The sequence below is a fragment of the Cuculus canorus genome, chromosome 15, assembly GCF_017976375.1.
Source record: "Cuculus canorus isolate bCucCan1 chromosome 15, bCucCan1.pri, whole genome shotgun sequence".
Classification (NCBI taxonomy): Eukaryota; Metazoa; Chordata; class Aves; order Cuculiformes; family Cuculidae; genus Cuculus; species Cuculus canorus.
Window position 1 is genome coordinate 7,281,400 of NC_071415.1, and position 26,974 is coordinate 7,308,373.

The 26,974-nt window shown below is 51.6% G+C and overlaps 1 protein-coding gene and 1 long non-coding RNA gene across 2 annotated transcripts in view; one reads left to right on the forward strand and one right to left on the reverse strand.

Annotated features, from left to right (window-relative positions):
- LOC128853754 (uncharacterized) overlaps window positions 1-11,665 on the forward strand; it is a 124,770-nt gene extending 113,105 nt beyond the window's left edge. Inside the window, exon 3 of the long non-coding RNA XR_008452481.1 lies at window positions 3,080-11,665. This is a non-coding gene — a long non-coding RNA (uncharacterized LOC128853754). The remainder of the gene's footprint in view (window positions 1-3,079) is intronic.
- A 9-nt stretch (window positions 11,666-11,674) lies between these two features.
- The window catches only part of HS3ST4 (heparan sulfate-glucosamine 3-sulfotransferase 4), a 61,724-nt gene continuing 46,424 nt past the window's right edge, over window positions 11,675-26,974 (reverse strand). Inside the window, exon 2 of the mRNA XM_009567478.2 lies at window positions 11,675-13,064. Coding sequence (XP_009565773.2) covers window positions 12,428-13,064 — 637 coding nt within the window. The 3' untranslated portion in view covers window positions 11,675-12,427. The remainder of the gene's footprint in view (window positions 13,065-26,974) is intronic.

Below are 26,974 nucleotides of genomic sequence, written 5' to 3' on the forward strand. Positions count from 1 at the left end.
TGGAATTTATGCCCCATTTCAGAGTGTAGCCTCAATGCAGAGATGCTGATGTGCATCTCCACGTGTGCAAGTGTGTTCATACAAGCTGGCTTGAAAAGGCAGCAGCTGTATAGAGCACAGAGCTACACTGTAATGATTTTTACATCTGTGCACACAGGCTATCTCTCCTTTCATTAAGAAACATTTCTTATGGAAAAGTAGCTGGATTTCTGATGTGAAAAAACAATTCTGCTCAAGACTGAGAGCTGTTTAGAATAAGCACCAGACACTGTGTGATGGAGACATTGTATGGAGAGTTAATGCTGGTCACATCTCTCTGCCAGTAAGTCAAGGATGTGTCGTTGCTATTGTGTTTGGTGACTCATCTTTCAAATAATCAGCTCTGGAGGAATTTTGTGCCAAGATGAAAAAATGCCTGGATCCCAGAAGTGTGTGTCTGTCCATGAGCACAGCCTAGGAGGGAGCTGTGGGCAGCTCTGCTCGTCCTCCCCTGTAGGCGCCAGGGTGATGGGGGAATGGGCAGGCAGGGACCACTTGTGGGGGCACAGGGTGGGGAGGGAACGCACGCAAATTCTGGCAGGATGTGCTGCTGCCTTGTGCAGGTCCCAGTTAGCACGATTTGGCTGGAGAGCAGGGTCAGGCAGGGCACCCCTGGGGCACGAGTGAGCCCATGGCATGGGGCAGCCAGCAGCTCTGCCACAGTTGTGCCTGCCCACCTGCCTCGGGGCTGGGGACACGGCTGGGTGAGCATCCTACCAGCACCTGCAGGTTTCCCTCATCTTCAGCAAAATATGCAGATTAGCTGAGTAAGTGAAGTGCTGTATGCTAATTAATTCAACAGACTCACTGTTCCAAAACATCAAACCTACACAAGGAGGATGTGCTGGAATTAGCTTCCCCTGGAAAACATTTTTCTCACTGCTTAACAAAAAGTTACACAAACTTATTAAACGCTTAACAAGGTGGGGAATAGCGAGGAAGCTGTAGGTGCTGTGGGGCCTAAATCTGAGCAGCCATGCCCACAGAGAGCATGGGATTCCTCAGTGGCACAGGGAAGGCTCCAGCAGCAGACGCGTTCCTGGTGATGCTGAAAAGTGCCAACAGCACTTTCTTTGTAACCTGTGAGAAACCATTGTGTAAATGGCCCAGCAACCAGTGTAGCCAGGCACCAGGGGCTGGTGGCATCACCTCCATCTGCTTCATATCTCATCGGAGTGGCAGCTGCATGCACAGTGCCATCAGAATGCTTAGGGGGGTGACAGAGCTGCCCTGCCATGTGACAGGGGACAGGACAAGGGGGAATGGCCTCAAACTCCACCAGGGGAGGTTCAGGCTGGACATCAGGAAAAAAATTTTCACGGAAAGGGTCATTGGGCACTGGCAGAGGCTGCCCAGGGAGGTGGTTGAGTCACCTTCCCTGGAGGTGTTTAAGGGATGGATGGACGAGGTGCTGAGGGGCATGGTTTAGGGGGTGTTAGGAATGGCTGGACTCGATGACCCAGTGAGTCCCTTCCAACCTGGTGATTCTATGATTCTATGATTCTATGATTCTATGATTCTATTCTCCAAGAGGCTTTAAAAGTGAGTCTGCAACTTGCTTCTCTTAGAGTATGTGTCAGGGGTAAAATAAACTCACGTGTGAAATGCAGCCTAGCCCTGTCCTGTCTGTTTGGGCAGATCTGTGATGTAGTAGGGATAAAACAGCCCTTAATGTGAGAGGAGATAACATCGTGTGTCTTGTTTAATACTGGTAGCTCACTCAAATGCAGCAGCGTGTGAGCACCATCCCAGGGACACCACTTCTGTCTGCTGCCTTCTGGCTGCACGGCTCCTTCTCTGTTGGGATATAGGCTGACCCAGACCATCCAGTGCTTGCCAAGGGAATCTGAAGGAAACTGCAGATATCATCTGAGAGCACCACCAAGATGACTGGCAGGGCTGAGGGTGTTGTCCAGAACACAAACTACAAAGCCCCGCAGCAGGAGCACTTGCTGTCGCCTGAGCACAGCTGGGGAGAATGGATAGAAGAGACTGCTTCAAACGCAAGGAGAAAAAGGCTTTATCAGAAAAGATTTGACAGCTGCAATCAGGCCAGGAGCTGAAGAAGCTGAGGAAAGAGAGCTGCAGTTGGGTGGAAGAGGAACAGCAGCTCCCGAGTAGCTTCTGCATGAGCAAGTGTATTTAAATCCCCAGGAGCCATGTGCTCCTGGAGGGGTCTGCAGGCCAGCACAAGCGCAGGGCTGATCTAGCCTGGCTCTTTGCTTAAATATGCAAAACGCAAAAAACCTTCTCCACCTGAAAATGGGAATTCACCTGGTTGAGGTCAGTGGTGCAACTCTGCATGGAGTGGTGATGGAAAGCAGCGGTGTCCCAGGCACAAGGTGCAGGGCGGCACAGGAATATCCTAAACAGTCTGTGTTCTAGCAAGGCATGGGCTTTAAGGGGGTGACTGGATCTGTATGTATAACATCCTCAAAGAAAGGGCAGTTTGGCTTGTTCATTCCACAGTGTAGGAGGAAGAGTCTTCTCTGCTGCAGGGTTTGGATGGGCACCTCTCTCTGCTGCTGTGGTGCTGTGCGCTGCTTTGTACCCAGAATCCTCAGGGACGCCCACCCTATGTGTGTTACGGTCCTGACTCCAGCTCCTATTGCTGTGTAGCGCTTGTTTTCTGTGTTTAAAATAATAAAGTGGATGCTGCAGTTTTTGACAGAACCAGCGGCTGGCTTTCTGGTTGAGAGCTTTGCTGCTGCAAACAGAGCAAGACAGATGGACAAGCCAGTGGCATATGCCATTCCCTCTCTGAGTTGCAGGAAAAGACATTTTCCCTAATAGAATGGGGATAAAACTCACAGTTCTCGGGGCGTTAGATTATTTCTAATGTATATCTCTAGAAACATGGGCTTGGACTGTATTTTTTTTTCTTTTCTGAGAGTAATTGTCATATTGTAAATCTAACAAATCTACTTTGCTACAGAAGTTGTCGTACCTGGAAGGAAAAACACCAGACTTACGATTTTATTATTAAATCTTGCTAGAAGAAAATGTTACTTAAACTATTTTTCTTCCTTACACTGTGCAGATGGCCCCTGACCGAATGGATGAGCCGAGTATTTAGCTGTTGTGTGTGCACTCCAGCTCAGGAGCTGCCGCTCTCCAGAAACTGCAAAGTCCTTCTCAGCAGGATCTCCTCTTCTGTGAACTCTGACAGATTGTGTGAACTGGAAAGTGGCCAAATTGCAGCCCAGATAAAGAGAGCCTTTCTGCATAGTCACTAATGAACTCTCTTTGCAGACTGTACCACGAGAGGTGGAGGCTGTTTTGGTGCCAGGGTTAAGGATTAAGAGATGGCCATAGTTTGCTCAGGAGGTGCAGTGGGCTCTTAAGAAAAAGCAAATTTCTGAACACTAACCTTCTTCTGGGCAGTAAACCTTTGCTAGGCAAGCGGGTCAGCCCACAAAGGGCAGCCAAAATCATTGGTGCCCGGGCAAAACACTGTAAATTTCTCACTCCCTTTCAAGGAGCTCATCTGCTGAGGGTGGCTCCTATTCCTCTGTCAGACCTGGTGGTTGTGTTGCTCCAGCAGCACCCATTGCCAGCGTGTGCTTTCAGAGCCGTGGGACAGTGTGGAGAAGGCATTCGTAGTGCTGAGAAATCAGATTAGATTAGCAGGAATCGATGATAAAACATTTATCCCCAGGTAAATTGGGGTCGCTGAGGAAATGGAGCCCTTGTCCATCCTCTACCGCAGTGCTGAACCAGGGGGAGAGCTCTCTGATACCGGCACATCATCCAGAAAGGAGTCACTGCTTTGTGTCATGGTCATACTCAGGCTCTCAGGGCCATGCAGGAGCAAAATGCTGCAGGGAGTCTGGGATGACTGAGCCCTCAGCATCCTGGACACGCACCAGCGTTGGGGCACAGCAGGAGTGGAGTGGGCAGGAGTGCCTGTGCTCATTGGGTGTGAGTCCGGGCGTGTGCTGCCTGTCTCAACCACAGCCAAGGCCACGAGCATCACTTCCACGAGCAGGAAATTCCTGGAAGGGAGGAAAGGCATCTGGGCTCTGGCCAGTGAAACGAAAAGCCACAAGTCACAGACATAGTGAAAAACCTTAAAAATATTGCTCAGTGGAACCGGTGCCCAGGGAATTGTCACGTGAATGTGAAGATTCCCTGAAACAGCTGAATTTGTCAGAGGATTTGCTCTAAGGTCCTTAATTCTGCTCAGACAAGGTCCTTCAAGAGGGGAGTGTGGTCACCGTTGGTGACTTGTAAATTCCTCACTCCTTTCATTAACTGCAACCTGTTTTGCAAGTAGCTTTCAAAGATAAAGGCAAAAATCATCTATTAGTTTTTCCTCATTAAACTAGAGCTGAGCCCCAGCTGATTCCATCCTCTCGGCAAGGCTGGGACCTGCTTGGGGTCCCTGGAGAGGGGGAAAGGATGGCAGTCCCGGAGAGGGACACCAGAGCACTGGGCAATGCAAGTGATGCCTGGTGTGCTTATGGCTTCGGAACCTCTTGTCTCCTCCTGGAAAGTGTCTCCCTTTGCCACTGCTGTGCCTGGTTTTGCCTCTGCCGATGAGGGGCTGCAAGCTCTGTTTTACCCACCGCTCAGGCACCCAGCTGGAGCACCAGCGCCTCGCTGCACGCCGGACCCACAGACTCTCCAGATGAGCTTTGAAGGATGCTTACACTATTAATGGGGTGTATTTATAACTGTTTATCTCTGTCAGTTGGGTGGAAAATTGCCAGATGTGTCATTTGCCTGCATTACACAGACATCTCTCGTGTTATCTGGATCAGTGCTTTTAAGCAGTGTGTCACTGCCAGGGAAAAGCTCATTCCTTCTGCTTGATGCTGATGTCTATGGGATCTGCCTTACTGAGTATGGAGAGCAAAGCCTTGGAGGAAATCTCTGTATGGGACAGATCTATCCTCTGCTGCTCTGGATATTAGTCTTGTGGAAGGAAAAAGGAGAAGCAGAGCCGAGAGCCTCCTGACTGGGGCTCCAGAGCAGCTCCAGAGTGCCTTGCTGCTCAGGCCGGCTCACCAGGATGGCTGCGGGCTGGATCTGTGCTGTGGGGCCCATCTGGCTCTGGGCGAATGCACCGGGCATGGGGAGGATGGGTGGAGTGGCCAGCACAGAGTAGGGCTCTGACATGCTCCCCTGCCATGCTGCTTGGACCTCCATGCAGGCACCACCCTGGAGCTGTGTCTTGTGCTCAAACACAGGTTATAATGCCTGCTGCTGCTTAAAGTTTAAGGATTAATTATTCTTGAGAGCTGTGAAGTCCAAATGGATGTACTACCTCAATACACAAGCTTCTGTAACTGCTCCCTTGGGTTGACACCATTAGCCACTCCATGCTACTCCGGAGGCACGAGTATCCCGCACAACGGGGCCATTCACCAGCTGTGAGCGGTGCCCAGGAGTGGGCAAGGGGTCCTCGAGAGCACAGATGCCCCATGGGCAGAAGTAACTCAGAGTCACACAGATGTCCCTTGCAACACAGAACAAGGGAGAAAGATGAAAATGGCTTAAATAGAAAGAAATTGTCTCCAAATAAAATGTTTTTCCTTTTTCCCCATGATACAGTGAAATTTCTTCACGGGCAGATAGTCAGAGTTGAGTCCATTACACTCCACGCTTTTTGCCTTCAAACATAAATAGCTGCATATCATCTAAGTGTTTGTTATGAGGAAATGTGGATGCTAGAGAAAGTTAGACATTAAATCATTATTTCATGCAGAAAGATATTGCTAAAGGGAGAGGATTACTTACTATATTAATTCTGTCCTTCAGCGACCCGTACATCTCTCTGCACATAATGACTTTAGTCACAAAATATATTGTTGAAACGATTGTGGTTCCTCTCAATTCCGATTTCCTCATAGACTGTGCTCGTGGTGTGTCCTCCTTCCTGGCCCGTGCCCAGGCAGGGGACAGCAGGGCAGCAGGACAAACCACCTCCCAGGCATCCCACCCTGGGGCAAAGCAAGGAAGGGTTTGCAGGAGGAACCTCCCCATTCAGCCTCTGAGGATGGGGAGAGGGAAGAGGATCCAGTGATTGTGGACCCTTTCCTTCCTCACAGAGCTTCTGGGCGATTGGGGATGCCCACCTCCATCTGAGGGGCTCCTCAGCTGTGCTGAGAAGACGCCCATCCAAACCAGCCTCCTTCTGCCGACACAGAAGTCAAGTGCAGGCTGCGCAGCTTGTCCTGCAGCACAGTGAGTGAGCAGCAAGTGCATGTCATCTTCCCGGTGGCCGAGGTCTCTCAGCTGTGTGCAGCCCCTGCTGCCCTGGCTCCTCAGCCTGGCACAAGGCAACACACTGGCCATGCTCCTCTGGGGCTGTTGGATTCCACAGAGCAGCTTAGCTGGGGTGAGATGTGTCCTACCCAACCTGGAGCAGGACCACGAGCTCTCTGCATTATTCTGCAAAGTCCTGGAATCCTCCTCCCCTGCCATCCTAGAGCATCACTAGCTTAGAGCAGAAATTCCTGTTAATCTATAGGTTAATCCTTCCATGGAGAAACCTGAGCTGTCAGGCTCTGTCCTTGCATGTGGGCAAGTGCTCACACCTAATGGGCTTTTGGACTTTGGATTTTTACAATTTCCAAAATATCCTTGCTAGTGGTATAAAATAACAGTGAAGTGACTCTCAAATTATTTTGCCTGATTTCAAGTCTTTTACCTGAAGTTAAAGAATTGATTAAAAGGCATCAAGAATTTTCTAATCACATCTTTTTTTTCCCAGCAGATGACCAATAGAAGGGCAGCTTCTATGGTCGGCAAAACCAAAAAAACCAAGCAAAAGGCACCATGAGAGCTGAGGAGGTGAGATCTTTGGTTTGTTTTGGTGTCTCTGCCTCTGAGCTGGGATGTCACAGCCTGGGCACAGGGTGCAAGAGCCACTGCCCTGCACCACGCGGAGGTCACAGGCACCCAGCACCATGCCAGGGAGGCAGCAGCAGAGGGCAGGAGGCTGGAACAAATAGTTTATTTGTGCTGACAAAGCTTTAACAGGTCACTGCAGGTTTGCAACCCGGTCAGCTGAATAAACCCCATGCTGCTCTCCTCCCAGGCTCAGGTGTCAGAGCAAAACTCTGTTCCAGTGTGTGAAAGCTGATGGCTGGAGCACCTGCCTGGTGCTCTGGTTTCCTGCATTTGCTGATGTAGCTGCAGAAAGCTCCGTGCTACACACAGGGCAGAGAAAAACGGTAAGCAACAGGGTCTTATATCACCATCTCCTATGTTATCCTTAGTCAAAGGGCTCTGTTTGAAACCTGGCATCAGCATACACAGAACATGTTGCATCTTTGCTGGTACCTCTTCAGTCTGGTTTGCAAGACATCCTGGAGGATGTGACCTTGGAAAGCAGGCAGACTATCGAACCTGCATAATAAGAGCATCTCCGCATCGGTGGCAGCCTGTTGGGTACAGGGCAGTTCATAAATAATGAGAATGTCAAAGATAACAGCAGGAAAGTGGGAGCAGGTAACAGCTTTACAGCCAGCTTTCTGACAGCCGCCTGGCAACATCCAATTAAGAGGTGCATTCAGCCCAGCGCAGAGCGTGTCCGGCGCCAGGACTGAGGATGTTGAGGTGCTGGCACTGGGGCAGCCCCTGCTCCCAAAGCAGAGGCGAATGCTCTGTGAGCTGCACGGGTCTTCTGGGGAACAAATCCCAGGGGGAAGCGAAAGGCACCCAGCCGTGGCTCTGGAAAGACAGAATGGCAGTACTGGGAGGAGAGATGCTCGCTGGCCTAGCACAAAGGGGTGTGCAAAGAGTGATCAATCCCGGCAGGGAGCAGGGAGAGGAGACACTGCAAAAGACGGTTCCATCAGTTAAATATGTGACTCACTTCCAGGGCCTTGTGAGAGACGAGAACACCAGTCCTGGCCCCGCTCTGCAGATGCTGCTGGGGCAGCTCCTCAGGAGTCTGGTCCCTGCTCCCACAATTGTTTCTTTCGAGGGGTGAATCGTATTGTGCCACAACTCAAATATTAGGAATCTGACTCTGTTTGGGGTGTAATTGCTCTTCTGATGGCTTTTTAAGCATCTGGTAAGAGGGGACAGCTTTCCGAACTGCAAAATCTACACCAAAATGATCTCGATTTGAATAATAAGTATTCCGTCCATGTTTGGTAAATATACCCTGTGTTAATGGTGCTTAATGGTGCCTGTAATTGGTGTCTAAAGTTATTTAAAAGTAAATTTACTAGAAAATAATTAGCAATTTTATAGTTCACTACTTCCTAATTTTGTTGATAAAAGTTTTTTCACTGGTTCTATCAGATGACACAATAGGGCTGTGCTGTGAAATCGCTTTTGTCAAATGAGCAGGAAATTGTGCACACAAAATAAGATTAAAAAAATCCCCCCTAATTTCTTTGCCTGGCTGCCAGCCCTCTCACTCCTTTGATTATCCACTGATTTACCTTAATCAGCAGCAAGTGCAATGTCCCAGGCTTGGGGATTTGTTCTTTGTGACCTTGGGCGATGCACCTCGAGCTCCAAGGCCAGAGAGGAAAGCTGCCCCTCACTACAGGGACTGTCCTGCTGTCTCCACCACAGGGACACATCCTGCTGTCCCCACTGCAGGGACAATCTGGCTGCCTCCACCACAGGGACATGTCCTGTTGTCCGCAGCGCTAAGTCTGGGGTACCAGTGGCTGGTCCCTGCCTGCAGAGGACAGCAGGGATTCCTGACCCGATCCTGTGCAGGGCACCTCTGGGGATGCTGCAGGACAGGTGCTGGCCCAGGCAGTCCTGGTCCTGGTCCTGATCCTGGTCCTGGTCCTGGTCCCAGCTGTAGCACATGCTTTCCCCTGGCCCTTTGGCTGGTGGTGGGGTCACGGCCAGCACGTGCTGCGCGTCTGCCACATGCAGGGAATCGGTGCTGCTGGTGGACCCAGAGAAACAGAGCAGAGAAATGCAGCTGCTACAAGGTTTTATTGTTTGGAGCTGTGGGGTCAGGTGTTCGGTTAGGGATTTTGGTACTGCTCAGGTACAGAGTGACACCAACAACAGCGACGCGTTCGAGAGGAGGCGACAGCATAGCAGTTTGGTTTCAGAAAAGACTAACTCTCCACTTCCAGCCTCTGAACCACCAAGTACCAGCTTTTCCAGAACAATGAATCACTCAGTCTGTGTATAAAATTAAATATAATTTATGCTTTGCTAATTGAAATCAAATACAAAATTCAATTTCCTGTGTATTCTAACGCTGACATTTGAATTACTTAAAAAAAAAAAAAAAAGTGTTATTAACCTGACTCCCTCCCTCGGGAGGCCCGTGAGAACAACAACCCTGGCAGATCCTGCATCCGCCCCGCAGGCATGGCGTGCGGTGCAGCAAGCGACGTATCCCACCCCTGCCCTGAGCCCCCCTCGAGTCCCTGCTGCCCCCAGCCGGGGGGACGCTGGCCCCATAGCCCCATAGCAGGAGGCAGGGGTCTTGTCCTGCCAGTGGCCGTCCATGGGGCAGCTGCTCAGGGCCTGGCAGGTGCTCGGCGGCTCCATCCGAGCTGGAGGTGGCTGCCAATATAAAAAATAAACCTCTGGAGATATGACAGAAAGGATGGGAGGGAGGGTGTGGGGCCAGGGGGGGCATGGGCAGGCCCAGCAGCTCCCACGGCCAGCCTGGCTTCTGTAAACCAAGTGGCCACTCCCAGGGACCCCCTCCTCCGGATCCCAGCTCTGGGACTCCGGCGCTGGAGCCCGTCCTCTAGGAGCCCTCCCACAGGACTCCTCTGCCAGGGCCGTGGTCCAGCCATGGGACTGAGCCGCAGGTGCAACTGCTTCATCTCAGTGCAGGATGGACCCTCCTGCCCAGCTGCGTGCTGTGACTTCCCTGATGGGTTCATTGGGTTGCAGTTTTCAGACCAAGCAGTGTTTTTAGGTCTCCTGACCCTCCAGCAGTGGGTGCGAGGAGAATGATGGTGGCTTGATGGCAGCTTGGACCCAGAGGCTCATCCTGGGAGAAGCTCTTCTGAGATGCCCAGGGAGACATGGGGCACTGCTCAGACCAAGGCTGGGGTGGGCAAGGAGGTGTGTTGAGTGGGCATGGGTGTTCTCAAGGACTCTTTCAGGCTCAAGGAGACCTTGCTTGAAGAAAAAACACCCTGGTTAAGCATGGATGGGGACTGAGAGAGTCCAAGCTTTGACCATGGAGGTGATGCATGGTGCCACACTGATGACTGTAAAAACCACAGTAACGCGCAGCCACCAACCTGCCAGGTCGTGGCCATGCCATGAGCTGGCACGACATCCCTGTGCAGCCAAGCCCTCTGGCAGGCAGCCAGGGCCACTGATCCCACCATCTCCACTGCCAGGGCCAGCTCGCTGGGGCATCGGGGCTGCAGCACACTGGGAACAGACAGAAATTCCTGGATATCCTTCCAGCAAGGAGCCTGCGCACCAGGTCCCAATGAGACCCCTGTCCTCTGAATGAGTCTGCCAAGCAGCTTGCACCAAATTGTGTAACCACAGTTTTCACTTAGGAGCCGATCTGACATTTCAATAACGTGGGAAACACTGTGAAATTATGCCTATTACATACTTCCAATTTTCATGTAATAATTTTGGGATTTGTGGGCCTGTGAATAACCACGTTATGTCAGGAGCTGTTTTTAAATCTAATCAGGCTAATAGGAATCGACATGACATTAGCGGGGACCTTGTGGTGCCCCTCCAGCACGGCCCACGCTGTAAATTTTCCAAATGGCTTTAGCTCTTTGTCATCCAATCCAAGGCACGAGCACCACGTCATGGTCTAATGAACCACAGGACAGGCCATGAAACCCAGAGCAGGTTCAGCTTGTTACCCGGCGTGACAGCGATTTCTCTCAGTCGGTTGGATCATTAGGGATTTCTTGCCACCTTAATCAAATCTGAGTCTTGGTCCTCCCACAGCCGTCCCACGCCACATCTCTGTTGCTTCCCCGAAGAGACGAGAGGCTGGCACATAGCTCTGCTCCACCTGGGAGGCAACCTTACCACTCGTTACAACAAGGAAAGCAGCCGGCAATTTTTGAGCGCCCTTAGACATCACCCATGTGAAGGGAACATTTCAGCAATGTCAGCTCTGCATTTTTCCTTGTGTTCCCTCTCTGTTTTGCTCACAGTAATACAGATGGAAGCAGCGCAGCTGTGTCCAATGCTGTTGTCCTGCTCTCCACTGGTCCCAGAATGCAGCTCTCCTCACATTCCTGGAGGATCCAGTTGGGATAAGGGTTTATTCCACAGTTTCTATCAAGATTTGCAGATTTTGTTGAGAGTGTGGCTTGGTCATTTTCCACTAGGAAGTACATTACCCTTATGCGGAGCAGCACTCACCCTGGGAATTAGTTGCTTTTTCGTAATTCTGAAGTAAAGACGAAGGCTGCTTCCCCGCTTTGAAAACCCAGCTGCAGAGAGCAAGCAGCAGAGATCTCATTTTCAAGGTGCAAATGAAGGGCAGTGCCAGGGGCCCTGACGCTCAGCCCTGCCCAGACCCTTGGCAGGGGCTGTGCCCCACGTCTCTGCCCGTCGGTTCCCACCAGAAGCACGTGGCTCCAAACCACACATCATTGCACAGCACGGCGTTGTGGGGATGGGCACGGCACTGGCACGCCTGGCTCCACACGCCTGGGCAGCCTGGCAGGTTCCCAGCTCGCTCTGAGCAGGTTTTCATTGCTTCTTCCCGGAGGAGCGGGGGGCCCAGGCGAGGCCCCAGCTCTGATCTCGCTGAGCATCCCAGCCAAGCAGGAGCGGCTCCCTTCCAACAGTGCGGTTACACCCATCCATCAGAGGAGAATCAGGCCCAGGTGTTCTGTGGCACTTGGTAAATACTAGTTTTAGTGCAACAAGTAATTGAAACATCTGGTGCAAATGAAGTTTCTGTACATAGTTCCTTTGCAGCATAACTGGCTTTATTCCTTCCACACGCAAATACCAGCGTGCATGCGAATGCACGTGTCCTGAATTTACCAGATCTGATGCTGCTGTTTGGGCAAAACCAAAAGCCAGGGCAGGTGAAAATAAATCTACTGGTTTGTCAGCGCTGCTGGGTTCTGTGAGCTGCCCTCCTGCTTTGCTGGCTCTGGCAGGAGGTGCTGGTCCTGCCTGCCTGGCTGCAAGGGGGACGCCAGCAGTGAAATGTTGACCTGAAGCACCCCATCACCCCAAGGAGCTCCGCTCCCTCTGCCTTTTCCTCCTCTCACCCACCCCAGCCCCTGAGCGTCACGGAGCGAGAGCCCAAGTGCAGCCCAAGGTGATGTGCCACTGAGGTTTCAGAGCTGGAAACGCAGGCGGCTTTGGCTGCAACCCTGAGAGCACAAGTCTTGCGCTGGCAAGGCTGAGCCTCCAGCTACCAGTGAGTTTTGGGTCTCTAACAATGATTTGCATCTCAAAAGAGAAGAGCTCTTTTCCTGATTTCATGGTTCTACTTATCACTTTCTTCCTGCTCCCACTGGAAATCTTGGCCCGTCATTTGGTAAAACATGACATTAAAGGGTTTGTAAAACTTCCGCAGTCTGTGGATGACATCTGGGTCTATTTTGGGGTGAGTTCGACCCTTGGACTTGCCCAGGCATCGGGGAGCACTGCTGTCCTCTGGCTTCTTGAGACAGGGGAACCCCTTGGTTTTATTAAAATAAAAATGTTTCTCTGTCACAATCCTCTTGAGGCCTAAGAAGTCCTGGACCTTGGCCATTTCCCCAGCCGGGTCAGTGATGAGCCTCTCGCCGCTGACAAAAAGGATTTGGGACAGGGGGAAGTACTGGAGCCAGTTCTCCAAGTGCAGGGCATAGATCCCAATGCGGATTGCACTCCAGGAGGCATCGATCAGCCCCAGGGTCCGGTTCTTGAAGGCCAGCACCTCGAAGGTGGGGATCTCCGGCTTCTTGGAGAGCGTCTGAGTGTAGTCCGAGATGGCCCGAGTGACCGGGTTCCTCACCACCACGATCAGCTTCGTGTCCTTGGCCATGGAGTGAATGCGCCTGGGGGCCTCATTGGTCACAAAGTAGCTGGGGGTCTTCTCCATGGTGATCTGGCCATCCAGCGTCTTGGGCATCACGTTCCTGCACAGAAGCAGAGGAGGGGTGGTTAGGAAGTGGCCGGGCAGAGGCAGACAGCTCAGTGTCCCTCCTGCCCCACGTAGGTGCTGGCGGGACCTTCAGGAGGGTCGATGCTGCCACACCTGCGGCCCTGGGGACCAAAGCACTTCTGGTTTTGTTTCTTCTCAGACCCTGGACACGGTGGGCACCTCGAGTATTAAATCAGGCTTGGCAACACGTTATACAGTCAATTCGACATAGGCACATGTAGACAAAAGTTAATTGACAATAAACCCGTACAATACCTGTCTGTTCGGCAAGCCATCTGCTTCCATTTGCTCAATTAAGCCTATTCACTTCAGAGCCTTGTACCAGAGTGGTGCAGTTAGGATTACACAAGACCTTTTTGTTATGATGACATGCTTTTAAATGTCTCAGCTAATAAAACTTAATACAGAATAAGATCCCTTGCTTCTAGTACAATAATTAAATTTATTTACTATCTTGTGTGTGAGAAAGAATGACTTTTCTTTTATCTCTAATTCACATGCTCTGTCAATAATTAATTGCTGCTGGGTTTTGAGCTTCCTGTGCAAGCACTTTTATTAGCCAAAAGGAATTTGCCTACTGGATAAATGAACACGTAGCGAGACATTCCTGGATAGCATATTATGATATTGTAAAATGAAACTGCAGCAAGATAGCATTTATATCTAAGAAAATGAAGAAGTAAATGCTTGTCCCAGCTGCCCCCAGTTAAAGATGATTGTAGCAAGCTGGAAGGTATTAAATGAGGTCCCCTGCAACCCTTCTTGTTTGCTGGAGGGCAGCACTGTGAGCCAAGCTCCTACTGCTGTGGTGGCCATGGCCAGTCCTGGCCCTGATGCTGTGATCCTGCCCCGCAGGCTCTGCTCCGGCACCTGCTGTGTCATCCACAACAGGATACCCAGGTGGGGAACTGCTGGATCCTGAAAGCTGTGAAACGCCTGCCAGTAGTGACCCTGTGCTGTGGGGAGGGAGCCCCGCCAGCCCCCGCTGCCCTTCCCAGCATGGACTGAGCCAGATGAGACAACGCAGGAGACTACAGAGCCTCGCATGCAGCCCACAGCCGCTGGAGCGCTCCCGTGCAGGGCTTTCTGTGCCCACAGCGCACCTCTTCGAAGGCCTTACAGGTATGGCATCAACCGCTCTGTAGGTGTGGTTTAACAATATTTTTATCTTAAGCCTTTCAATGACTCGTGACGCTCACGCGAAGCGTAGTTTGTTTGACCTGTTGTTGGCTAATTTGCCCCAAAGATGTGGTACCCCGTGGTGCTGCTGCCTGGGAGGCAGGAGGAGGAGCGGTGTCAGTGCTCCTGGGGAGCAGAGGTGGCCCTGGCCAGGGCTCCTGCAGCAGACGTGGAGGACAGGGATGCTCTGGGTCTTGCAGGATTATCCCTTCACATTGCAGCTATTTTTAGTGCAAACATATGGTGAGGAAACAATGTGAATAGGCTGGAAATGGTTCTGTAAGAGCACGTTGGGCACCGGCGACTGCAGTGATGCTGACGTCAAACCGCCGAGCCCCAGGAAGGAGCCATTTCAGGATTGAGCAGCTGAAGGCTGCAAGCAGAAGTGGCTGTCGGGCAAGGCCAAGCTAGGTTTGCCTGTCAGTGTCACCTCCTATTTATGACTGCTACGCACACTGGCTTGCTTCAAACCTCCCAACAATTTGTGTATTTACTGCTGGTGGAATCCATCTGACATGGCTTGTTTAGCCCAGGTGCTGCTGGAGGAGGTGCCAGGCAAGAGCGAGGGTGGGTTTGGTGCTGCTTGTGCCTTCAGCACTTCTGGGATGAGGCAGGCAGGTCCTGTGGCTGCCCTTCCCCTGCAATCGGCATCTTTCCTGCTAAAAGATCTCCAGTGGGTCCTGGCCGGGGTGGTGCTAAGGGAGCAGGGCTCCAGCTCGCCCATCTCAGGGCCAGCATGCCAGTAGCCAAGCCCTGCAGGGACAAGCGTGTCTGTGCAAAATTTCCTGTTTGATTTGTTTGGAGTTTTTTTAAAATATTTATTAACCAGCTTGGAACTGAAATGCTAATATTTCTGCATGGAAATTAGGTCTTGATGTGACAGAGCAGTGGAAGGGATGAGGAGAGCTGAGGGCCAGACCAGAGGAGGGCTGGGGGCTGCCACAGGTAGCACTGCTCCATGCAACTGCTCATGCAGCCCACATGCTGGGAGGTGTGGGTGGGAAGAGTGATCCTCCTCCTTCAAGGACAAGGGTTATGGGGCTCCTGGTACCCTCAGCAGCACCAGATGCTCCAGGCCCAGCCTTGCAGGTGTGACTCGCTGCTGGGAACCAGCCCTGAGCCCATGCCAGCAGCCAGTGTGGCAAGTTAGACTGTCTTGTAAGAGCTGTTTAGAGAAAGGGCAGTGAAAAGCAGGCCAGCAAGGACCTCTGAGCAATGAATCTATTTCCCTGCTACCAGGATCTCCCTTCAGATTAGGTGTTTTGATCCAAACCCTCTCAGCTGTAGGGGCTCCATCACTCCCGGCTGTCACCACCCTCTGCTGTGCTCACTCTTGCCTGGAGAGGCATGAGCAGCACAGTGATGTTGCCAGCGGTTCTCCCCTCCATGTCCCATCCAGCCCCATCCTGGCAGAGTGCTCGCACCATTGCTCTCTCCCTCCTGCTGCTGCATCATCCGTCGTCCACCCAGATTCCAGAAGGCAGTGCCACTCCTGGCTGTGCTGGCTGAGGTTGAACCATTGCAGCTGTCTGCATGCTGCAGCCTGTTCAGCAAGACTAACTCGGGTGTGGTGCTACACCAGTCTCACCAGGGTCCAGGCTCAGCCCCTGAGACAGCATCTCACCCTGAAAACTACTTTGGCAGTGGCTGGAAGTGGTTTCCAGCCCTGTTGGGATGAGCACTGCACAAAGACCAAGCCACAATCCCTGCCCCAAAAAAGCTTGCAGAATAGGAGAAGCAGCCTGTAGGAGGAGGAGCAGCCAAACTGCAGGAGCCAGTGCTTGTGGCTGTCCTTGGGGCTGTGGGATAGGCCTCAGAGAAACGTGGAGTAGTAAGGTAAAGAACTGAGACCGTGGAATGAAGGCACTTCCAATCCAGTGACTTTGCCTGGGGCGCTCCCAGAACAGGTTTCTATTGAACCATTAATTACCAAAATCAATGTGTTACTCTTCTGTTCCTTGTTCCACAAAACAGTTATTTTATCACCATTTATAGCCCATAATCTGTAAGCATTTCCTTTCTTAAGGATTCTATCACAAGGGAGCTGCGGACCACATTTCATCCTGCTGCTTGCTGTCCTGTGCCAACCACCTGCAGTGCTGTGCCAGCCCCTGGGACAGAGGTACCGCAGCCTGGGGGCAGCTCGGAGGTTTCTGTCGGGTCTCCCTGGAATGCAGTGGTCGGTAATGACCAGTAAGAAGAGTCCAGTAATGGTCAGTAATGGGAGCCCCTGAGGAATGACCAAGAATCTCTCAACTCGCTATGGAATTTCTCTTCCGATGCTCCTTTCCTCCTGATTCCTATCACTGAAGATTTAATGGAGTCCTGAAGTAGGAATTTCTACTATTGCTTCCCAATCTCTGTTGTTAGTGGCCACTCTAAGTATGGTTAACACACTCACTCCCCCTTGTCTTGCTAAATTTTCTGCTACGAGCTCCATGGACTTGTCCCTCAGTGCTTGCGGCAGCATTTGCCCTTTGCGCTGGCTCTGTATTCATTGCTGTCCTGCTCTGTAAGTACAGGAGAATGGAGCTCTCCGTGTTCTTCCTTTATCCCAACCCTCACTTTACAACACAATGAAGCTTGAAAGGGAGGGACCAGCTCAGCTGCTCCTTTGCCAGCTCTCCACAGGAATACTGAAGGTCTCCATTCATGACAGGTTCTTCCAGAGCATCCCTTCAAGTTCAGGGGCACATTTGATCCTGAGCTGAGAGCCAGTGTGACGCTCTGGGAAGCTGACCTGGAGCCATCACTGCTGCTCCTGCTGCTGGGAGCTTGGATCGGTGCTTTGAGGCAAGAAGGTCAAACGGGACCAACGGGATTGCAGTCAGCCCGTGGCATGTGGTGAGTGGGAAGAGGCAGCTCTGAGTTTTGAGTGAAGAGGGGCATCAGCTGAGAGAGCGGCAGTCTGGATGGCAGAGGAAGCAGCAGTGTGTAAAAGTCCTACCTCTCAAATCGTAACGGACTGCCAGGAAAGCACAAACGCTGTTACCCCTTGGTGCTGTTACCCTGACACCCATGCATCAGCACCGCATGCTTATATGTGCTGTTTCAGACAGGAAAAGCTGTTTTCCTATGCAATTGTCTGAGCAGAAGGAAGGACCAGCTTAGGCAGAATTGGCTGGTGTATGCTCCTCTGAGTCAGCCACCCTGGCAGCACGCAGCAGGCTGTCAAATGTCAAAATGTGGTGATTATGAGATGCTAAAAGCGCTGCTGGGCTAGGAGGGACGGACTCTCCGACAATAGGGCTCAAGGGGACTGTTGCCATCATCTGCTCTGACCTTCTGCATGGCACAGGCGGACCTGCCCCGACCACCCAGAGCTCTGCCTCTGCCAGCACATCTGCTATGAGCAAAGTGCTGAGGGGAGCGGGGGCTGAGCAGCCCTGGGGGAGCCCCCAGGGTTCAGCAGCACCACTGGCTGCTGCTCAGCACCTCGGCTGCAGCACGGATTGGTCCAGGCACAGCCACTGGCTTATTGGCATTTTGTAACACATCTATCTGGTCTTTCTCCGGGCTCACAAGATGCTGCTCTGAAAATAAGTGCCTGTGGACTCACAAACTAAAAGCTGAGAGCAAATTGGGCTGGCTGGCACCCTGCTCCTTGTGCCAATGCTCTGGCTGTGTGATCACACCCGAGGCTGTAACTCACAGTGTTTGTTCTGCATTTGCTCCTGTTCCCCTAGCATCTCCCCAGCACCGGGAGCTGCCTGCAGCCCCTGGGATATTTGGGCAGGTTCCCATGGACCCAGTGCTTGTGTGAGCCTTCGTTTGCTTTGTATTACAGGTTGTGCCTGTGATTTGTGGATTTTCAGAGGACAATGCTTTAAGAGCTAAGAATTTAACCAGAATTCAGAGGAAGTCCTGCTGTTCTTCCCCACCCGCACTACCCCTCCTGCCTGTCCCAGCACTGGCAGGGCTGGGGGGAGCGCAGGAGCGAGGTGTCCTCTCTGTCCTGGCACTGCCAAGCCCTGGCAACAGCCCCTTCACGGACAGTCTTGTGAACAAGGAATTTGGTCCCCTCTGCTCTAGGGTCAGATATTATCCTTACTTAGTCTTTACTTCAAATTATGGTTTTAATAAGCTGTTGCAAAAAAAAACCCCAAACCTCTCAGCCTTTTCCCTGGTGGGGATGCCTCAGACAACACACTGGAATAGAGCTGTGGTGGCTGGCACTCAGGTATAAAACAAACACCCCGGGGGTTTATAAAAGAAGCATGAACAAACTATTAATTACAACAGCTCCTTCAGATGATGTTATCACAATAAACAGGAGCCAAGAAACTGCAGAGCTAATAATCTGAAAGTGTTGCCACATTTAAGGACTGTGTTTAATTCCATACACAATAAAGACAAATGGAGAGACACGCTGGCCTTGAGGAGAGGCAGCGGGGAGGTAGTGATGAAGGAAAAGAAGCGGAAAAGCAGATTCAGCTTTTGCTCCTGAGGTTTTAGGACAAGCTGGAACCTGTACTGTGTCCTCGAGACACCTCTGGCCCTGCAGAGCCCAGAACTGCTGCAGCCCTGGGGCGAACCCACAGAAATGCTTTTTCCCAAGCTCAGCCTTATTTCAGAGCTCCTTTCTAGGTGCTGCTTTTCCTGTGCATGCACCCCCTACCCTGAACTCCTGCTGTGCAAAGGCAGCTGTGAGGGAGGCTCGAGCCCAGGAGCCAGCGTGTCCTGCACGCATCCTGCTGCACGCAATCGCTATTGCCAAGTGTGCAGCAGAGAACGATCCACGACACTGCCGGCTCCTGCAGCTGAGCCTCTGGCACCGCAGGAATACTCCTCAGAGCAGTTAACCTTCACAGAGCTGCTGCCATGTGCTCTGCCCTAATTGCACGCATGCCGGCAGAATGCTAACCAGCTCCGTGCGCTCGGGCAGGATGCGGCACTCCAGAGCGCTCTCCTCCGGTGGCTGTTGCAGAGCTTTTTGCCATGCTGGGCGAGGCTTGGCTCCTGGGGAGGACTGCATGGCCTCTTGGACTCACTTAGGTTTGTCTTGCAGTGTTGCTTTCCCTCTCAACGCCACGCTGGCTGACGAAGCAGCACCGCTGTGCTGCTGACCACGCCTGGCGTGTCTCCGCAGAGCAGCCCAGGAGGTGAAGCACTGGAACAGGACACGTTCGCTCTTGGTGTGGCCACTGGTCTCTGCTCACCTTCTGCCTCTCCTTTGCCTCCATCACTCCACACCTGAAAAAGGGGGCAATGACAACAAGCCCCGTCTCTGTGGCAGAAGCTCCACCACACGTGGCATTAATGATGCCTTCACTCCATTACGGGGATGGGTGTCATTCCTTCACGCTTGTCGGTAGCAATATCTCTGTGCTGTGCAGTGTCAAAATGGAACTTTTATTGCCATTCCTGGACTTCCATCTTGGAATCACCTGGTCAGATGATCAAAGAGGTATTGCTGGGTGCTTGCTTGGCCTTTCGGTGTTTCTGTCCTTTCCCACCCGTTCCCCAGTGCAGTGGCTGGAGGCAGGGGATGGCCAGGCTGCCCTGCGTGCCCCCCGCCTCCTGCAGCTCCCTGGTCTGACAGGGGCTTTGCTACCTTCGCTTCTTTGAGTCGTTCCCTCTGTGCATAAAAAGGCACCCCCGTGGCTGCATGGCAACAGGCAGGACATCTGGCTCCCGGTCCCCTCCGGTTTGTGGCAAAGACCAGCTCTAAGCCCTCATTGGGAAAATGTGCTGGAGTAATTGTTCTTAACTGCTGGCTTCAGACAAGCTCTTTATTTTCAAAGGATACATTTTATAAATTTGTGAATTTGCATGTTGCCAAAATCCCCTTGTGGTTTATTTAAATCCAGATTATCTTGTTTATTCCTTCAGTCACAGCTGTCATTTATCTCTGTGTAGGCAGCTTGTTCACGATGTTGCAGGTTTCCTGCAATCCCACTCAAAAGGAGCCTTTGTTCACTGTATTTTCATGTTCTCAACAAGAGAAAAAAAAAGTTCACAGCAACTCCGGGGGCTGGGAGAACCACAGGGAGGGACACGGGTTTGCACCATTGCTATCCGAGTGAGGCACCGGCCAGGTGCTGCAGCAGCGTTCCCCTGCCCGGGGAGCTCAGCTCTACTCCCCAGCATGGAGCAAGCGTCCGCTTTTGTCTTCTAAAAAGACAAACATGAAGTCATTTTCCTTTTTATTATTAACACATTCCGGTATAATTGCTTGAGCTGTCAACTGTGACCTGCCAGTAATTCAGCAGGCGTGGGACTTTCAAGGGGAGAATGGCATTGCAACTGAAGACTGCAATATGCATTAAAAGCAGAACCTATTTGCTGTAAGCCCCCAAGTCAAATCTCTTGTTGAATTTGTTCAAACATAAATTTACAGCTGAATTTACATAGGTTTAATGTTTTATAATCTTTTTGGTCTGTGAATCTATATTCAAGACTGAGTGCATTAGCTTAGAAATATTGTGCTTAACGCTGAAAATAATTTTAATCTCTCCAATGTCCAATCCTTTGCACATCACTAAACCTCAGAATCCAATCCCTTCTAATAAGAGACACAGAACTTGCATCTGTCGCTGCCTAATAGATTCATACTGCTCTAATTCAAATGGCTTGCACATGCCTGTTAAAAACCTTAAACAGAAATTGTAAAGCACTTTCAGAAAAGCGGATGCCAGTTCAGACTAGGGCTAAAACAAAACAAATCTCTCCCAGGAGACTCAGTAAGGAGTGTAACGGCTTGGAAGCTGGTGGCTGTGGGAGAAGGGGGTGAACCACCCTCCCCTGGGACTCAAGCTCTGCTCTTGAAGGACTTAATACCCAAAATTAAAGGCTGCCTGGGATTGTTGATTTCCCTCTCTAAGACAAACAGCCTTCCTTTGTCCCAGAGTCTGGCAGGCCACTTGGTATCCATGCATAACACTCTTGTGAGGGGCAGCTTGAGACTGCAAGGACACTTTCTCGCTCCCTGCCAGCCGTGTTCTGCGGAGCTTCTCCCAGGCCATGCAGGAGTTGGGAGCTCAGGACGCCCCAGCCGGAGCAGAGGCAGCCCTGCTCCCGCTGCAGCCAGGGCAGCAAGGAGCATCTGAGGTTGGGAGCATCTTACTACCTCGCAGCAGGAACAGCTGTGCACCCTCTGCCATCGGGCTCCCTTCCGGAGCTGCATGTAGCATCCCTCCCGGAGCAGTGGCAGCCAGTGATGGAGAATGGTCCTGTGTTGCCATACCAACGCAGGTGCTATTGCGGTGTTGACTAACTGTGAGCTGATCTGATCAGAGAATGGAGGCATCGGGTTGCTACGGTAACCAAAATGCCAAATTGGAAATTGTGTCAATAGCAAAGTTATCCAAGAGGAGGCAAGCCTGCACAGCGGGGCGCTGAGCCTGAGGCTGCTCCACGGGCAGCCACCTGCCCAGGTTGCCCACACTCGTTCTCGTGGGCTGATGAAGCTTAGGGCACCACGGAGGCTCGGCTGCACCCTGGGTGCCAGCTCCAGGACCTCTGTTTCATAGGGCACAGCTCCCATGCTCCTTCCTTACCTCCCCTGCTCTTCCACCCCTGCCTTCCTCACAGACATGGCCAGAAGTGTCTGTGGCTCTCATCAACAAACCCCGCAGGACAGAGCTCCCCTCCAGCGGCGGCGCAGGCAGCCCAGGCTGGCAGGCACTGGCTGGGCACGCCTGGAAGGAGGATGCTGCCTGCGAGCATCATTCAAGCTGCTCTCCCACCTGCTGAGGAAAATACCTTTGGAGTGCAGGCTATTTCCAATGCGATTTTTCATCATCTCACCCAGTCTAGAGTCCAACAATCACAAAGAAAGGGATTCTGTGTCTCCACAAAATGCAAAATGTTTAACGGCTCATTGGCATGTGCTTAAGTTGGCCTGGATAAGGAGTTACTCCTGAGAGCCCACTATTGATTCTGTCAGGGATTCAGAGGCTTTATAGGCATCGCTCAGGATCTCTTTAGTACTTGTACCTTCTTAATGGCTCTCATCACCAATAGGACTGAAAACATCTCCCTGTGCACTGAGAAGTTGCTGAATCCGTGGCCAGGAGGCAGTGCTGCTTCTGTGGGTGCGTGGCTGGCTGGGAACCCCTGCCAGGCACCCCGCAGAGCCAGCCCGTCTGCTGGTCCTCCAGTGCATTTGAGGAGGTGGGGAGATCCCAGGGCCAAGGGAAGAGGCGCATGAACTTCACCCAGGAAGGCTCCTCTCCTCCTACCACCGTGCAACAAAATCAGTGGGCAGCTGGCTGAGTAGCAGACGAAAATATAAATATGCTCCGATTTCACTGGGACCATCTGGCTCATACATGATAGGCGGGTAAGAATGCTATAATCATGGAGCAGAGAACTAAGCTGATCCATTAAAGTCTTTTAGCAGAAGCAACTATGGAACCTGTATTAATCCAGCAACGCTTTGTGAACAGACATCACAAGGTTAGATCCATTCAGCTGCAATTAAAAATAACCCTCGCTACTGAGGCTGGCTTGGATAGCTGTTACAGCATGGTGCTCCCCAAAGACTTGTGTGTATAGATTGTTGATGCTCACACAATGCAATCTGAAATTATGATCTTAATGCTAAATCTTGCTTTCTTCTGTTCTTTCCTCAAGTGGATCTCCTCTGGGATATAGCTGTTGCCTTGCGCCGAAATCCCTCGCCCATCTGACTGTTCAGCTCATGCACAGATCTCAGCTCAGCGCTGTTAGGATTTCACTGCCTTTCTAATGTGGGGTGTCATTAACCCCCACCTCCCTCGCCAGCAGCTATGGCCAATGCAAAGGGATGTGCTGAGTGCTGAGCTGCCTGGTCTGGCCCAGCAGCTCACCTACAAACAGCCACCAGGGCTCTGCAAGCTCCTGGCATGGCTGGAAGTGCTGGACACTCCATCTCAGGTGGCTCCCGAACAGGGTCCTGGACCCCACCCGGCTTCAACTGTGCAAAGCAATCTCAGTCCTGTGAGCTGGAGATGCATGTTCAGCATGACATCGTTTTTACCAGGGATAAATCTGGCCTGATGTCTCCAGTTTTAGTGCAAGATTTATTTTCGGTCAGCACTCAGCCATGAAACAGGTTGTGAAAAAAGGCTGGAAACGCATATTTCTAGCCCTACTGCAGTCAAAATTATTTTGACTAAGCCTCACTACTGTTCTCTACAGAATCGCTGCGATGCTATTCACTGGGAATATCTCAGTGACGTCTACCAGATTTAATTACTGTATTAATCACAGTTATAGCAAACCAGCACCAATCTGAGTGCACTGCCTCTCACACACGTGCTGGAGCAGGGACTCAGTGACAGTGGCAGGGTGAGTCCTGCCTCCTTTGACTGAGGATGTTCAAGTCAAGGGAGCCTGCTCGAGTTCACAGGGTACAGGTCCCTTGAGCGCTAGCACATTCATTTTCCACTGTCACAGGAGGAAGGGAAAAGACCTGCATGTCTGTGACTCAATGTAGATCCTACGGCTGAGAAAGCAAGCAGCCAGTCCAGAAAGAGCAAGCCCACCCTGAAGGCTGTGCATAACCAAGTCAGCAAGGGAGGCTTGGTGTCGTAGAAGGGGCTTAGTCGGGAGGGCAAGCCCCAGGGGGAAAGAGCAGCTATTTAATGAGCAAATACAAGCAATAAACCCTCGCTCTTGGTCTTTGAGATCAGCCAAACCTACTGTGCACTGCAGAGTCTTTGCCACTTGGACTTGCTTGGAGAGCCAGTGGCAGCCCTTGCTTCCCTGGCTCAGGCAGGAGCAGCCCCCGATGGGGATCAGTACTCAGGGCCACGGGGCTCCCTCCACCTTCAAATCGCACACGGACACCCAAGCAGCAGTGAGAGACCAGCAAAGCTGATGCAGGCATGGTCACCCCCCAGCTCTCCCAGTCCACTTGCTAGCCTCGGGCAAGCAGCAGGACTGCGGCCGTGCCTGCCCACATGCCAGCCCCAGCCTGCGGATAAAATGGTCACAAACTACATAAAATGCCCACAAACTACATAAAATGCCAATATGCCTGTTGGCCAGTGCTTGCAGGACAGAAATGCTCCAAACACAACCTCCAGAGCCCTTTGCTGGCAACAGGCCGTTGCAGCCTTCCCTTCCCACTTGCTTGGGAAGGCTTGTTCCCAAGGTGGGAACCTGCTTCAGACACGTGTCAGGGTGTGCCCCAGTGCAGCCAGCTGCGTCCTCCTGCCCTGAACACGGCTGGCAGGCATCTGTGTCGGCACCCATGCAGATGTGTTTCCATCCAGCTTTGCCTTGCTGATTGCTAAGTGGGGTCTGTGGAAGCTTGAAGACTGTTAATAATATGCAATATTGATATTGCAGGCTAATTGATATTGCAATATTGATATTCCTGGAAAAGCCAGTTTGATATGGAAAAGATAGAGCTGAGGAAGAGAGGAACACAGTCCACTTCACTTTGAATACTGACAACTCAACTGGGCAGTTCAAACCATCCCTGGTTCCCAAAGATGGGCCTTTCCTGAGAAGGAAGATCAAGAAATTAGAACTTTAAAATGTAATAGTATGGAGCTATACATTGCAAGGAGTCCTTTTTCATCTCCTGGAAAATTTACTTCTACCAGGAAAAATCTCCTGACAATACTGGCTGCCTAAGTGAAAGCCCTGCTGCTGGATCATGCTAAAAGCTTTTCAGGGAAAAACAGTAAATAAATCCCACTCTGGAGATACATCTGGGTGTTATCCTAACACAGTGCCAGAGCAATAGGTGAACCATCCGCAGCTAAAAGGCTGGGAATTGTTAAGGAGAGACAATAGAGGAGCTGTATCTGCAGAAGACATTGAATAACAGAAGTAATGGTACCCATTGAGTGGGGAGCTCTTGCACCGCTGGCAGTGACTGGGGGGGGAAGGGGAAGGACTCATCCCACTGGCACAGAGTGGTTTGACGTGAACCCACCAGAAAAGGTTGCGATGGGAGCTCCTGGCCAGGCAGGTGAGGGGGCCAGGAGCACAGCCCTTCTGCACCTTCAGACCTGTGCAGCCCCTAGTTTGATTTCTAGACAAGACGGGTAGGTGCAGGCAGGGAGGGTGAATGCAGGGCGGGGGGAAGGAGAGGAGGGTTCTGCTGGGAGGCAACAGGCTCTGTAGGAGGTGACAAAGCCAGTCCCGTGTCCCTCCCCATACACAACAGATCTTCCCAACTGCCTCAGCCTCTCAGCTGTCCAAAACGCAATATCCTACTTTCTAACATACAGTGGGGCAGCTTTTGCATCCCAGCCCTGCTGCCCAGCACACGCTAGGGCAGAGCCCCACTGCCCTCCCTCACTGGAGGAACACCACTGCCCCATCCCCTCTCACTGCCTCTTCCCTGCAGCTCCTGCTGTGCCCTACTCAGCACTGGAGGCAAACTGGCTGCATCAGTTCCAGTTCCCAGGGCACCCTTGAGGCACCGTTGCAGCGTCACATGAGCCCACGTTGGCCAAGGCATCCCCCAAAGTGACTACCATGGACTGCACGGCTCTGAGCCTCCTCTGCTCCCATCTAGGAGCTGCTCTTCTGCCCAGGGGGGAGCAATGCCAGCCAGGCTGTTGCTGAGGGCACAGCTATTTGTTATTTGCTTCCGTCGATTATTTTGGGGTTTAAGTTCATTTATTATGTATGCAAAAATGGTAATACCCTGGCATCTGAATGTCTTTTAGGCATACAATATCCTTATTATTCAAAATGTTTTTTCCTCCATAATTGAATGGTTTACCTTATTATTACTTTATGTTAATGACCCAGCATTTCCATTTTTTCTATAGGATGCTTAATTGTAAGCAAAGTGCAATCAGAATCAGAGATGCCATCTGTAATTGACAGCATCATAATAACAGCCAGCATCGCAGGAACAAAGTACCAAAATAAATGGCAGTTGGGAGAAAGCCGCCTCAAACACCCGGGAAGCTGTTCTGGGCTGAGACAGAGCCCCATCCACACAGGATCCTCTCCCTGGGCCCTGACAGTTTGGGCATTAACACAGATAGAGTGCTATTTATATCAGTTTGTACATTTAATCAGTTTTTTTGCAGTTTTCGGTGAGATGTGAACTATATCCCTGTCCAAGGCATTTGGTTCAAATCAGCTGAGACAGAGAATAATCAAGATTTATGATTCTCATTCTGACTCGGATCACACAGTCAGTGCAATTGGTAGCACAGAGATTCCTCTCTCAGCCCGAGTGACATCCCTTCACTCTCCCTTGCAGAAGTGATTTAACGTCCGTCGCGGGGACTGTCAAGCTGCTGCTGCGGCTCCAGATAACGGTGACTGCAGGCTTCCCCCAAACCCACCGACACACGCAGCCGCGCACTGCCCTCCCGGGCAGTGACACTGGAGCAGCACTGCAGGTGAGTTAGAGGGTGTTTGGCAGAAATCAATACAACAGCACTTTGCAAAACAAAAGGGATTTCATCTTATTCTGCCTCTCAGTATTCTTGGATCAGCTAGGAGAAGGCAAAGCCTGTGGTGCATCTGACCTTCCTTATCCAGGGCATCTCTGCTGGGTCACAGGTTCTGCACGAGCCCATAGTGTCTATGAGCCATCCCTGCCCTGCTGTAAGGGGAAGGAGTGTGGGAACAGAGCGAGCGCTGGGTCTGCAGCAGGGAGAGCACCTGGGAATGGCTCAGGAGGCAGCTTTCAGCAGCAGAAAGGGCTGTCAGTGCTGTCGGCCGACAGCTCTATTTCCAGGGTCTCAGCGCTGGTCCAGGGAGCCAGAGCTGTGCTCTCCAAGACCTCAGCTGGGAAGC